The sequence below is a fragment of the Oryctolagus cuniculus genome, chromosome 14 (assembly GCF_964237555.1).
Source record: "Oryctolagus cuniculus chromosome 14, mOryCun1.1, whole genome shotgun sequence".
NCBI classification, from domain to species: Eukaryota; Metazoa; Chordata; class Mammalia; order Lagomorpha; family Leporidae; genus Oryctolagus; species Oryctolagus cuniculus.
Genome location: NC_091445.1, coordinates 60,038,666 through 60,052,251, shown reverse-complemented (window position 1 = coordinate 60,052,251; position 13,586 = coordinate 60,038,666). Strand labels below are relative to the sequence as shown.

The 13,586-nt window shown below is 43.6% G+C and overlaps 1 protein-coding gene across 2 annotated transcripts in view; it reads left to right on the top strand.

Annotated features, from left to right (window-relative positions):
- Positions 1-562: 562 nt before the first annotated feature.
- The window catches only part of SLC45A2 (solute carrier family 45 member 2), a 48,609-nt gene continuing 35,585 nt past the window's right edge, over positions 563-13,586 (top strand). The window contains exons 1-2 of one of the 2 annotated variants that reach the window (XM_002714118.4): positions 567-1,133; positions 3,556-3,732. In XM_002714118.4, coding sequence (XP_002714164.1) covers positions 749-1,133; positions 3,556-3,732 — 562 coding nt within the window. In that variant the 5' untranslated portion in view covers positions 567-748. Of the gene's footprint in view, positions 1,134-3,555; positions 3,733-13,586 lie in introns of both variants that reach the window. The other variant, XM_070056898.1, reaches the window with a different exon arrangement.

Below are 13,586 nucleotides of genomic sequence, written 5' to 3'. Positions count from 1 at the left end.
CTTCCACCCTCTGATTCATTCTGCAGATATCTGTAGCAGCCAGTTCTGGGGCAGGCTGAAGCCAGGAGCCTGAACTCCATCTGCATCTATATGGGTGGTAGGGACCCAAGTACTTGAGCCATCATCTGCTTTCTCCCAGGTGCATTAGCAGGAAGCTGGATTGGAAGCAAACATAGGATTTGAACCCAGGCATGTTGAAATGGGATGCAGGCATCCCCAGTGGCTGATTAACTTACCGTACCACAACACTTGCCCCTAAGTGTAGTTTTTGACTCCTGAGCTATATGCATAGAAAGATTATAGTCTGAAAAAGAATATCTAAAGCCACAAAAAGAAATTTATAAAAGGGTATTGACTCATTTCTATTTTGATATACGCACAGTACTGGCTAAGGCTTTATTATCTCAAAGCCATGAGAGACAGAGACAGAGCGAGAGAGCAAGAGAGAGAGCAAGAGGAGAGAGAGAGAGAGAACCAGGGCAAAGGAAGATACTTTGAGAAACATTCAAATGTTCTAAGGAGCCAGAGGGATCACAGCAGCTAATCTCCGTCATGCTTTCTACCCCAACACCCCCCTCCCTCTCATCATAACTTGTGATCTTAGAGGCATGAAAGAATTTGAGCCCCTCCCCCAGCCTGACCATCTCTGTTGGCTGCTCAGCCGGCTTCTCGTCAAGCCGTTTGTAGCCAGAGCTGGGGACCACGCAGGAGGTGGTGGGCACCCAGGAAGGTTCCTCACCTAGCGGTCATGGGCAGCAGCAGTGGGCAGACTGGCACCCACACCTATCAGTCCCTAGCTGAGGATCGGCCCTTTGGCTTTGTGGAGCCTCCGAAGAGACCCACGGGCAGACTCATCATGCACAGCATGGCTATGTTCGGCCGGGAGTTTTGCTATGCGGTGGAGGCGGCTTATGTGACCCCAGTCCTGCTCAGTGTGGGTCTGCCCAAGAGTCTGTACAGTACTGTCTGGCTCCTCAGCCCCATCCTCGGATTCCTGCTGCAGCCAGTGGTCGGATCAGCAAGTGACCACTGCCGGTCCAGCTGGGGCCGCCGGAGACCCTACATCCTGGCCCTGAGCATCATGATGCTGTTAGGCATGGCCCTGTACCTCAACGGGGACACTGTCATATCAGGTATGTGGACTGCGCGAGGCGGGCAGGCAGGGATCAATGTCCTCCTGTGCCCCTCTTTAGGAGGAGATTGTGAATTTCTTTGTCACTTAGTAGAAATTGGTTAGAGTCAATGTTCACAATCAACTTCAAGGTCTGTGGTTGGGAGCCTTTATTTTTAGAAGCATCAGCATGCATTGACTTTTATCATTGTGAGGATTTTAAAATAAGATTAAATATTTACCGATTTTATCAAATTAAATATTTTTATGTATTTATCAGTTGAATTTCTCTTTGAGCCTATTACACCCTACTTAATACTTTATTCAATTGGTCAACTACCAAATGGCTCCATAAATACTTGTAATAAGTCACCTTTGTGTACAAATGAGCATTTATTTGGCTCATAGCTTTGTATAGAACGTTTTAATGTGTGTACAACATCAGCCTGTCAGCTCAAGGGGACGTTTTTGCATTGTAAACCTTGACAAAAACAAACCTGGTGGTAAGTCCTTTTTCTAGTCATTAATCAACCTTCAATTAAACAGTGGTTGGCAGCGGAACATAAAAGTAGCATTGAGAAAAAGAATTGTTAAAAAATAGCACACATTTTAGACTGTTAACTCTCAAGCTAGCAGAATATGTGATTATGAAGCAGGCTAATCAGGTGCTGTTTGTATATGTTTTAAAAAAGGCATAAATGAATAAATGCAGGATATTTCTGGAAGAATGAACAATAAACTGATAAACATTGTTGGTTCTAGGGAGAGGCAAAGGACTGGAGGTGAGAGATGAAGAGTAGACTTTTTTACTTTTTCTTTCTTTTTTTTTTTTGAAAACGAGAAACTCCCATTCATTGATTTTCTCCCCCAGACGTCTTGCTATGGCTGGGTCTGGGCCCGGCTGAAGCAGGAGATGGAAACTCAATCCAGGTCTCTCACTTAGGCGACAAGGACCTAACTATTTGAACCATTATCTTCTGCCTCCCGGGTCTACTACATTAGCAGGAAACTGGAGTCAGGAGCCAGAGCCAGGTATCAAATCCAGGCTCTCCAGTGTTAGTCATGGGCATCTTAACTGCTAGGCCAAATGCTCACACCTTCACTTATTTTTATACTGTGAAAGTTAAAACATGGACATACCTTACATGTTATTCTTAAATTAAAAAATAAAGGAATCGTCAGTGTATCTTCAATAGTGAAAAAGACTGAATGAGTTGCAGTATATCCATAGAATGAATGCTATTTAGCTGTTAAAAATTATAAGGTGGCTTCATTAACCAAAATAAAAAGGTAAGAAAGCTGGTTCTAGATGAGCATGCACGTACTCCGTGATCTCATTCTCCAGTGCTACTGAAACGTGTGGCCCTCAGATTGCCAACAACGTCAGCATCAGGTGGGGCTATTAGAGCTGCAAATTGTCAGGCTCCCCTGAGAACCCTTTAAAAAGGGGTCCAGCAATCTGTTTTACATGGTGTTCAAGTGATAGTTAAGCACACTCAAGTTGGAAAAGTATTGCATTTGAGCACAGTGGTACACCTGCATCTGTGTGTTGAGGTGCATAAATAAAATTCTGAGAGGGTGACCATTGCTGAGGCTGGGATAGGAAGCATTTCTCTGAGCCTTTTCTTTATCATTGGTATTGTTTATTTTTTTTATTTTTATTTTTTGACAGGCAGAGTTAGACAGTGAGAGAGACAGGGAGACAGAGAGAAAGGTCTTCCTTCTGTTGGTTCACACCCCAAATAGCTACCACGGCTGGCACACTGCACCGATCGAAGCCAGGAGCCAGGTGCTTCCTCCTGGTCTCCCATGAGGGTGCAGGGCCCAAGCACTAGGGCCATCCTCCACTGCACTCCTGGGCCACAGCAGAGAGCTGGACTGGAAGAGGGGCAACCGGGACAGAATCTGGAGCCCTGATTAGGGCTAGAACCTGGGTGCCAGCGCTGCAGGCGGAGGATTAGACTAGTGAGCCGTGGCGCCGGCTGGTATTGTTTATAATAAGTATGCATAAATTGTTATTTAAAGAGATAAAGAGATATCATTACCAGAAAATTCACCATTTAAAAGTGTACAATTCAGTGATTTTTAGTATATTCACAAGGTTGTACAACATCACTACCATCTACTTCTGGAAAATTTTCATCTGTCTAAAAAAATCCATTAACCCTTACCAGTCACTCCCTTTTACCTCCAATGAACCAGCCATAGGAAACCACTAATCTATTCTCTCTATATATATTTGTCTTTTCCGGACATTCACTTCTATAACTTTTAAAATTGGAAAATCTAGTAATTTTGAATAATAATAAGCTATTTTTATTTGGAAAACAAAGCAAAATGAAAGCAAAGAGAGATGAGTTGATGACTGGAAGTTTAGATGGAAACAAAAAGTGTGGATCATTCTAAAGCAGAATTTTGGAGACTGATGTTTATTTCTCTTTTAGCTTTGGTTGCTAACCCAAGAAGGAAGCTGGTTTGGGCCATAACCATCACCATGATAGGTGTGGTTCTCTTTGATTTTGCTGCTGACTTCATTGATGGGCCCATCAAAGCCTACTTGTTTGATGTCTGCTCCCATCAGGACAAAGAAAGGGGCCTCCACTACCATGCCCTCTTCACAGGTAGGGAACATTCCAGAAAGTCTCTCCTTCAGATCCCCAGACAGGAAGGCACTTCCTCAGAAGCCATCCGGTGTCTCTGTACATGGAATTATTTGAATGAATGGATCTGTTGATAGGATGTTCCCATCACGAGGGCTCTGTCTCTCAGTGCCTTTCTGTGAACAAAGTCAGCTTGTGACTGGCACTGCAGAGTTTTTGCAAAGGAAGTTTACCCAAGAGCTTTCTTAAGAACCCTTTGTAGAGACATTTACAAGTGAAATAAAAGAAACTTTGTGAACTTCTGTTTTAGAGCAGTGGATCTCAAAAGATCAGGAATATAGCAATAGCATTAGGTAGAAGCAAAAAATGCAGATTCCTGGGCCTCTCCCAGTTATTCTGATTCAAATGATCTGGGGTGGGGCCTAGAAATTTTTATTTTATTTAATAAGGACTTCAGACGATTTTGTGGCAAGAGTGTTAAGAACCACATGTACGAACAAAATAGAAACAAACCAAGTGAATTAAATATCCCAGGTCTGCGATTTCTTGGTTACACAAGAGTATTTCCTCAGTCTCCTGGCTTGAAAAAGTAGATACCAGGAGGGCAAGGGTGTTAGAGGTTCTTTTGGTTACTAGAGGTTGATGTTAGCCTTCTTTGGTTGTTGTTTGTTCAATCATATAGAACAATTCTACTTATGGTACTAGTTAGTACAGTGCTAGGATAAATGTTGCATGACAGCTGGATTCTGGCCCAGGGAAGATTCTGATATCTAGGAGAGTGGCCCTATCAACCCACTTTATTAGAATTGTCTTCATAACCCAACCAATGCTTTTATTTTATGTTTTGATGTGTTCTGGAAAGAAGGCTATCACTTTTGTTCAAGATTTGTATCTGTTGAGTGATGAATAGTGTCTATATGTATATTGTGGGTGGCTGGGTCCAAATGCTTATCTTTGGTACAAGGAATTCAGGGATGAGATATAGGTACAGATCAGCAGATACAAGATTTGTACACATGCAAAGAGAGAAAACACACGCAAAATGGAGTGTGGCATGCTCAAGAGAACCCTGTACTCAACAAGGTTTGGGTCTATCCATTTATATGATCTGGAGGCATGGGGGTAGGTAGTGTTTGGGGTTGGGTTTAATTGAATATTCATAAGGGGCTTGATTCGTGTCCCTTTTTGGAAATGTTGGGAGTATCATGGTGTCAGGTGCATGATGGGAATATGAGAGAGAGAGAGAGAGAGAGGAAAAAAAAAAAAAACCATCTGCTATTCACACATGAAGGCAGAGAGGCAGAAGTCCAGCCTGCTCATCACTGACTCTGACAACTGTGTCTCTAGAGTCTTTAAAGCTCATGTGATCCCCTCACTGTCAGCATCAGCTCTGCTGTTTCCACTTAGCAACCTTCTTTCCTCACCTGGGCTTCCACACACACCACATTTTGCACCTGTCTCCTCACACAGGTGCTCCCAGCCTGCTAGCCGCCTGCAGCTGCGTTAGCAAGCCTCCGCTTCCTCTCTGCTGGGGGCAGTCTTTCCTAGATGGTCCCATGGTTCATGCCTTCCTTGCGCTCTGTTTTTCTCATTAGGTATCTCCTCATAATGAGGTCTTTTCGGCTGCCATGTGTAAAACAGTGTGACGACTTCTGTCTCTCCCCTTATCATCCTCATCTTGTTTGAGTTTTCTTTCTAGTTATCACTACCGACTAAAGCTTTCTTTCCTGCGACTCTGTCTACATTCTTTGGATTCTAAGCAATTTCCCAACATGTCTCCAGGGCAGAGGCCAGGTCTGCTTTATACACTTCACTCCTCATTTCTCCACACAGCACCTGACACAGCACAGGTGCACAATAGAAATCCTAATGGACAAGTGAAGAAACCTGCCCTTCCTTCTCCAGGTTCTGGGTCTTAGAAAAACGCTTTTCTGTCTTCTGCTGTGGAGATCAAAGCTGCTTTTTTTTTTCCCTAGGGAGAAGGCCTCTTACTCTCCTAAGTTGTGAGTACACTTAATTTCTTCCTTTTCTTTTCTTTTTTTAAAAAAAGATTTATTTATTTATTTGGAAGTCAGAATTAGAGAGAGAGAGAGGGAGAGGCAGAGAGAGAGAGAGAGAGAGAGAGAGAGAGAGGTCTTCCATCCAATGGTTCATTCCCCAATTGGCCAAAACGGCTGGAGCTGCACCAACCCGAAGCCAGGAGCCAGGAGCCTCTTCCAGGTCTCCCACGTGGGTACAGGGGCCCAAGGACTTGGGCCATCTTCTACTGCTTTCCCAGGCCACAGCAGAGAGCTGATCGGAAGAGGAGCAGCCGGTACTAGAACTGGCACCCATATGGGATGCCAGTGCTTTAGGCCATGGTTTTAACCCGCTGCGCCACAGTGCTGGCCCAGAGTACACTTAATTTCTAACTCCATCAAGGACTCAGTCCAAAAAATAATCAAGCACACACATTTATTGAGTGAATGAACATCAGTATGTGAGTGAGGTCTATCACGCAGCAGGAGGAGACAGTCTGGGCTGCAGTTCACACACACACACATCCTGAGGTTGGCCTCCACTTGGCACCTGCGTGTTCTACTTGGACTGACATGCCAGAGACCCCTGACCAGAGAGGTCAGAAATGCAGGGTCAAGGTGCCAGCATGGTTGCTTTCTGGTGAAACCTCTCTTCCTGTCTTGCAGAAGCTGGTCATCTCTCTGTGTCCTCACATGGCCTTTCCTCTGCATGCCTGTGGATTCTTCTCACATCAACACCAATCCTATTGGTTCAGGGCCTCATGTAATCTTAATGAACTCCTCCGAGGCCCCTCCTACAAATACAGTCACATTGGGGGTTAGACATCAACATATGGATTTGGGAAGTGGAGGATACAACTCAGTCCATAATGGGGCCTTTTACTTTTATCCTCTTGTCATTGAGCTAAGCTTAGGATGCTGGAGAAGATGGGATATGGAGAAATCGAATCCACTTTCCCCTCTCTTCCCACCTTTCCTAATCCCTTTAATTTCCTTCTTGGCATTGGATATGTTCTAGGATTTCCAGACAAACAGCAGCAACAGCACAAGAGGTCTTTTTATGTTCTTAACAAAAGCTAAACACCTTGAATATTGGGTTCAACTCCATTGGTTCTCAGGTTTTATGACAGTGCTTTTTTTAAGATCTAAATTCCCCTCAGCCCCTGTCCTAGGAGGGAAGGGAAGTTGGTAGTAAGGGGGAAATTTGGCTCACATCCTGAGGAAACCATTTTACTACTTCCCAGTTTAAATAAACCATCGTGTTTCCAAAGGGTTAGTTTTATATAATCTCTTTCTTGGCTATTGTCATTTTCTACCTTCCATTTAGTTATTTGTGTCTGTTTTCCTTTGCTACATTTTAGATATTATTTGAATGTTGAACCTCTCCCTAAGGCCCATTTTAGATGCTATTTGACCCCATATGTTAAAGCCTTGGACCCCAGGAGGGTGGTGAAACATTTAGGAGGTGGGGTCTACTGTGAGGTCTTTTGGTCACTGGAGGTCCTTACCTGAGCTCAGAAGGTAGTTCATGAAACGGTTTTTATAAATGCCTGAGTTCAAGTCCAACCTCTCTTCCTCAACTTGTGTTTCACCACTGCCATCTACTGACCTTATCAGAGAGACCAAATCAATGAGGCTGCCCGATCCTGGACTTGGACCTCCCAAACTGTCAGCTAAATAAACCTTTTCTCTTTGTAAGTTAGCTGCCTCAATTATTTTGTTATACTAACAACAAGCTGATTAATACACCCTCATTACACTACATGATTCTGGAAGCAACTACCTAGAGATAATGTGAATGAATAGGTGGGCAAGGATATATGAAAGGAAGACAATCAACATTTTGTGCATATTAACGATCTACTTGGGGACAGGTGCAAGAAAATCCATGCTGACTTCTCTTATGACCTTGCCCTTGCTTCTGGCCCCTTCCCCATCATCACTTGGGATGCATTCAAGAAATTCTTTGTTTAGTAAAACAATTGGTTGCAAGTAACAAAAGCAAAATCCCGCAATGACAATGGCTTCAACACATAGGTTCATTTTTTTCACATGAAATAGCCTGGGAATAGACATCTGCTGCTAACTAGATGGCATCTGGCTGTAAGAGGTCCCACTTCCTGAGTAGTTTTTGGTCAGCTGCTAGATGTCAGAGCTGGCAATTTTGTTTCTTTGGCTGCTTCTTTGATACGCTGCCTCCTATATACAGGATGATTGCCACAGGTCCATACACCATACATGTTTCAATACAGGAAGAGGCTGGTGCCACGGCTCACTTGGCTAATCCTCCACCTGCGGTGCTGGCACCCCGGGTTCTAGTACTGGTTGGGCACTGGTTCTGTCCTGGTTGCTCCTCTTCCAGCCCAGCTCTCTGCTGTGGCCCTGGAAGGCAGTGAAGGATGGCCCAAGTCCTTGGGCCCTGCACCTGCATGGGAGACCAGGAGGAAGCACCTGGCTTCTGGCTTCAGATCGGCGTAGTGCGCCGGCCATAGCAGCCACTTGAGGGGGTGAACGAATGGAAGGAAGACCTGTCTCTCTGTCTCTCTGTCTCTCTGTCTCACTCTCTCACTCTCTCACTGTCTAACTCTGCCTGTCCAAAAAAAAAAAAAAAAAAAAAAGACGGGAGGGGAGCAGCAGAGCACAGAAGAAGTAAGAGAAGGGACCTACATGTCTCGGTAAGCTGGCTTACAAGCAATGGCAGAGGAAGAACTTGATCTCAGGAGCTCCACTATGGAATGCTGGCATTATAAACAGTGATTTGACCCACTGTGCCACAAGTCCTGCCCCACCCATGCTATTTAAAATGCTATTCCTGTCTTTCCTGTTCTCTCTCTTTCTCTCTCCCTCCCTCACTTTCTCTTTTTTTGAAATGTGACTAGTTGAATTCTGGTGAGTTAAATGTAGACATATGACACCACTGTATTGTTCTTGCTCTGAATGGAAGATCATATTAAAAAATGGAGTGAAAAATAAAAAGCAGTGCATTGTTACTCTGTTCTGTATTTGCATGTGTGCCAAACCCCCTGAATTTACATAAACTTGGCAAAGAGATGACTACAGTATTCTACTAGAAACAAATATTCTTTAACAAAGGCTTTTTCAGTGTCATGGCCCATTTTGATTTTTTGTTAATAACAAGGTACCATTCATCCAAGGAATCTCATCATCCCAGTAAATTGAAATTCTTTTTATTTGTTTCAGAGTTTTAGATCTGGACCAATAATTTCAAATGTTTCACAAATAACTGCCCAAGGGTTCATTCCCAAGATATTTCCCAGTATATTTTGACACTATTTTTATATTTTAAGATTTATTTTGTTTATTTGAAAGGCAGAGTTATAGAGAGAAAAAAGGAGAAAGAGAGAGAGAGAGAGAGAGAGAGAGAGAGAGAGGGAGAGGGAGAGGGAGAGAGAGATCTTCATCTGTTGGTTCATTCTCCAAATGGCTGCAGCAGCCAGGGCTGGACCAAGCCAAAGCCAGGAGCCACAGTTTCCATCTCGGTCTCCCACAGGGTAGAGGGGCCCAAGGAGTTGAGCAATGTTTTTCTGCTTTCCCAGGTGCAAAAGGAAGGAGCTGGATCATAAGTGGTGCAGCTGGGGCTTGAACCAGTGCCCACATGGGATACCAGCATTGCTGGTAGTGGCTCAACCTGTTACGCCACAACACCAGTCATGATAATATTTTGTAAAAGAGCCTACTAGCTTTCAAGGAGAAATTTTTCTTCCAGCTTCTGTCTCTTATGTTTAAAAAAAATTATTTTTTGAGACGTTCAAAGACAGGAAGAGAGGCAATTATAGAGAGAGCTCCCATCTTCTGTTTCACTCCCTGCAATGGCTGAAGTTCTGCCAGGGTCAAAGCCAGAAGCTACAAACTCAATTCAGGTATCCCATATGGGTGGCAGGAACCCAATTAGTTGAACTATTACCAAGGCTTTCCAGTGACTGCATTAGCAGGATGCTTGAGTCAGGAGGTAAAACCAGAAATTGAACCTATGAGCTCTGATGTGAGACATGGGTTCCTTTAGGCTAAATGCCTACCCTTCCACCATCCCTGGCATACATGGTACTCATGTTGTGTTTGGTGGCTCCACCTATGTCTTAGCACATAGATGCTGGGTGTATCTGAGGCTGTGAAACTCGATGAACTAACAGACCTATGCTCACCAGTACGAAATTCCTTCTTTATGCCAAAAGCTTCTAACTGAGCATATTTCTGCCAAGTTGAACACAAGACCTGGCTGTCCTTAGCAGTGAGCTCTGTCACTTGGTGAAAGGCTAGGATAAGGTATGATGGGAACTGATGTCTCCTACTCTTCACTGTGATACAACTTCTGCATTTATGAATTTTTCTCTACATAGGCTTGCAGGTTTCCACACAAGTATCCCACACAGAGAATGTTAATATTTTTGTGCATACTGTGAAGTATGAAAAAAAAAACAAAGACATTAAAAGGAACTGAGCCTGACAAGGTGCCCATTCTTCTTCCAAAGATGTACATAGGGCAAGTTCTTTGCAGGTCTGGTGAGCATAGAAGAAATTAAGAAACTATAAACATTTAGTATTTAATCTTTTTAGATGGTTCCTTGTTGTGTGACTGGGGCCGTTTTTCCACAAGTAAAAATTATCCGATTAGCTAATAATTAAGGATGTAGAAAAAAGTTGTAGAAATGAAGTTGAGACCTGGGCCCCTTGGAAAGGAGCTGTGTTTCATGGAAGTGGCTACTTTTAACCTTTTCATTCATGATTAGTTGCTGGATGAGCGATTTTGTTTCATCAGCTGAGTTCCCTTTGAAGTTTCTGCCCATGAAAATTTTCACAACTCCTCATTCAGGCAGCTTAGGAAGGATGCAGTCATGGCAGAAACCATGAATTTAGGAATTTTAGACTATGGGTGGCAAGTGTGACTTAGGGAAATATAATTCATGTCTCCAACTGCCCTCTGCCTGATACTGAAATACAGTCAACATGACTCACAGAAAACTTCAAAGGCAGGTTAAAGAAGAGAAAGAATCTGGGGAGCTTCCCCCCTTCTCTCCTGTCTGCTTGAAAGCTCTTTGCCTAGACACCAAATGACTTGATTTGCCCCCGTGCTCTGTTACAGTCTCTGATGACATAGCCCCTCCTCACAAATGCACCCACATCACCTGCTGTTTTGTTACTCATTTATTGTTTACTGTCTGCCTCTACAACCCGCATTTCATTTCCTCACAGATAAAAATATTATCTTCCCTGTTTGTTGCTCTAGTTATTACCAGAGCTTTCAGTAATTTTGGAATTTGGAAGGTGCTCAGTAAATATCAGTGAACTGAATATTACATTTTTACATCCTTGTTTTACCAGTGATGAAGCTTGTGCTACTTGGAGGCTAAGTGACTAACACAGATCTCACCACTGGCTAGTGCTAAACTAGAAGCAAAAGTCAGCCAACCAGCCAACCAAACATGTGATTCATATCTTTGTCTGGGTTCCTCTGAAAGTTGAACTCATGAGGTTTGTGTGCAGGGAGAAAGAATAAAGAAATTGTGGGGTGGATCAGGCCCATCAGGAAGCACTGTGGAGTTTGCTTCTACTTCAAGAGGCTGCCCTCTACCTCACAGGGCCCTCTGAGGAAACTTATCAAGTGTAAAACTTCCCATTCTTGAGAATAAAAGAATTCCATTCAGCCCCTCCATCTTCACTGATTGTGAGAGTGCTGAACCCCACCTGTGTTGGGTTCTCTTTGTCAAGGTGTGTCTGGGTACACCTGTGTGAACCTGGCCCAAGTTGGCTTGCTTAGAACTGGTCACAGAGGCAGTGGCTAGAGCAAGGGAGGGAGTGCCCAGAAGGTCTGTAGTGGCTCACAAGGGCTGTCCCATTAGGTACATGACTTTTTTTAAAAAAATTTATTTGCATGCATTTCACAAATGCAACTTTAGGAACATAGTAATTCTTTGTACTGTAGCCATTCTTCCACTCACACTCCCACCCCTCTTCCTCTTCCCTTTCTTGTTCCAAATCTTGTTTTTTACTAAGATCTATTTTTCATTTAACTTCATATGCAAAAGATTAACCCTGTTCTAGGTAAAGAACTCAACACTTTGAGAAAGAAAAAGAAAAAACAAAAACAAACAAACAAAAAATGCATTCCTCAACAGTCCAGAAAAGGGCTGTTCAGTTATTGCATCTCTAAGGTAATTTCGCATTCTTCTTTAGAAACTTAATTACCTTTAAAGAAGTATCCAGAATGATACATCTTTTGCGAGTACTTGTACATAAGTATAACTTATGAGACAAAAGAATACCCTCCACTTAATACACTAAAATGAAGTAATTCTTTGAGAACAAGTTTTACTATTAAGTTTCATAATACAACTCTTTGAGGACAGAGATCCTACATGGGAAGTTAGTACACAGTGACTCCTGTTATTTATCTAACAGTTAACACTCTTATGTATGATGTTAGTGATCACCTGAGGCTCTTGACATGAGCTGCCTAGGCTATGAAAGCCTTTTAGATCCACAGACTCCATTAGTATTTAGACAAGGCCATAACCAAAGTGGAAATTTTCTCCTCCCTTCAGAGAAAAGTACATCCTTCTTTGGTGACCACTTTTTTCCACTAGGGTATCACCTGCAGAGGTCTTTCATGTAGAACATTTTTTGCCACAGTGTCTTGGCTTCCCATACCTGAAATGCTCCCCTTGGCTTTTCAGCCACAGAGGAATGCCTTAAAGGCTGATTCTGAGGTCAGAGTGATGCTTACGGCGATTGTCATTCTATGAGACTGTTGTATGAACTGCTTCCCATGTTGGAGCCTTCATTCCCTTTTAATTCCACCTCTTATTATTACCAAACAGTCCTATTTACATGATCACTTTTAAAAATTTATTTATTTGACAGATAGAATTACAGACAGTGAAAGAGACAGAGAGAAAGGTCTCCCTTCCATTGGTTCACTCCCCAAATGGCCACAATGGCCAGAGCTGTGCCGATCTGAAGCCAGGAGCCAGCTTCTTCTGGTCTCCCACATGGGTGCAAGGGCCCAAGCACCTGGGCCATCCTCCACTGCTTTCCCAGGCCACAGCAGAGAGCTGGACTGGAAGAGGAGCAACCGGGACTAGAACCAGTGCCCATATGGGATGCTGGCTCTGCAGGTGGAGGATTAACCTAGTAAGCCATGGCGCCAGCCCCTACATGATCACTTTAACACTCGATCCTATCTATAGCACATGACTTCTGATCCCAAGCTTGTTCACGTTACCATTTGATCACCACTAGGAGGAGTGAAAGTATTTTGCAAAGCACTTTATTCATCTTATGGGTGCCATGAGCTATTGCAATTCAGAACTAAAAGTAATGTGTTAGCTCTGTAGACTTACAGAAAATTCAAGGTAGCCGCAAATGGCTCCAGAATCAGGCATGTTAATTACTTGACCTTACATTTCTTTCTTTTTTTTAATTTTTATTTTATTTTTTTGACAGGTAGAGTGGACAGTGAGAGAGAGAGACAGAGAGAAAGGTCTTCCTTTGCCGTTGGTTCACCCTCCAATGGCTGCCGTGGCTGGCGCGCTGCGGCCGGCACACCGTGCTGATCTGATGGCAGGAGCCAGGTACTCATCCTGGTCTCCCATGGGGTGCAGGGCCCAAGCACTTAGGCCATCCTCCACTGCACTCCCTGGCCACAGCAGAGAGCTGTGGCCCGACCGGTGTGTGACCCGACCTGGTCCGGTGCCCCGACCAGGACTAGAACCCGGTGTGCCAGCGCCGCAAGGCAGAGGATTAGCCTAGTGAGCTGTGGCACTGGCCTAAACCTTACATTTATTTCTAATTTAAAAAAAATTTTTTTTTGACAGGCAGAGTTAGACAGTGAGAGAGAGA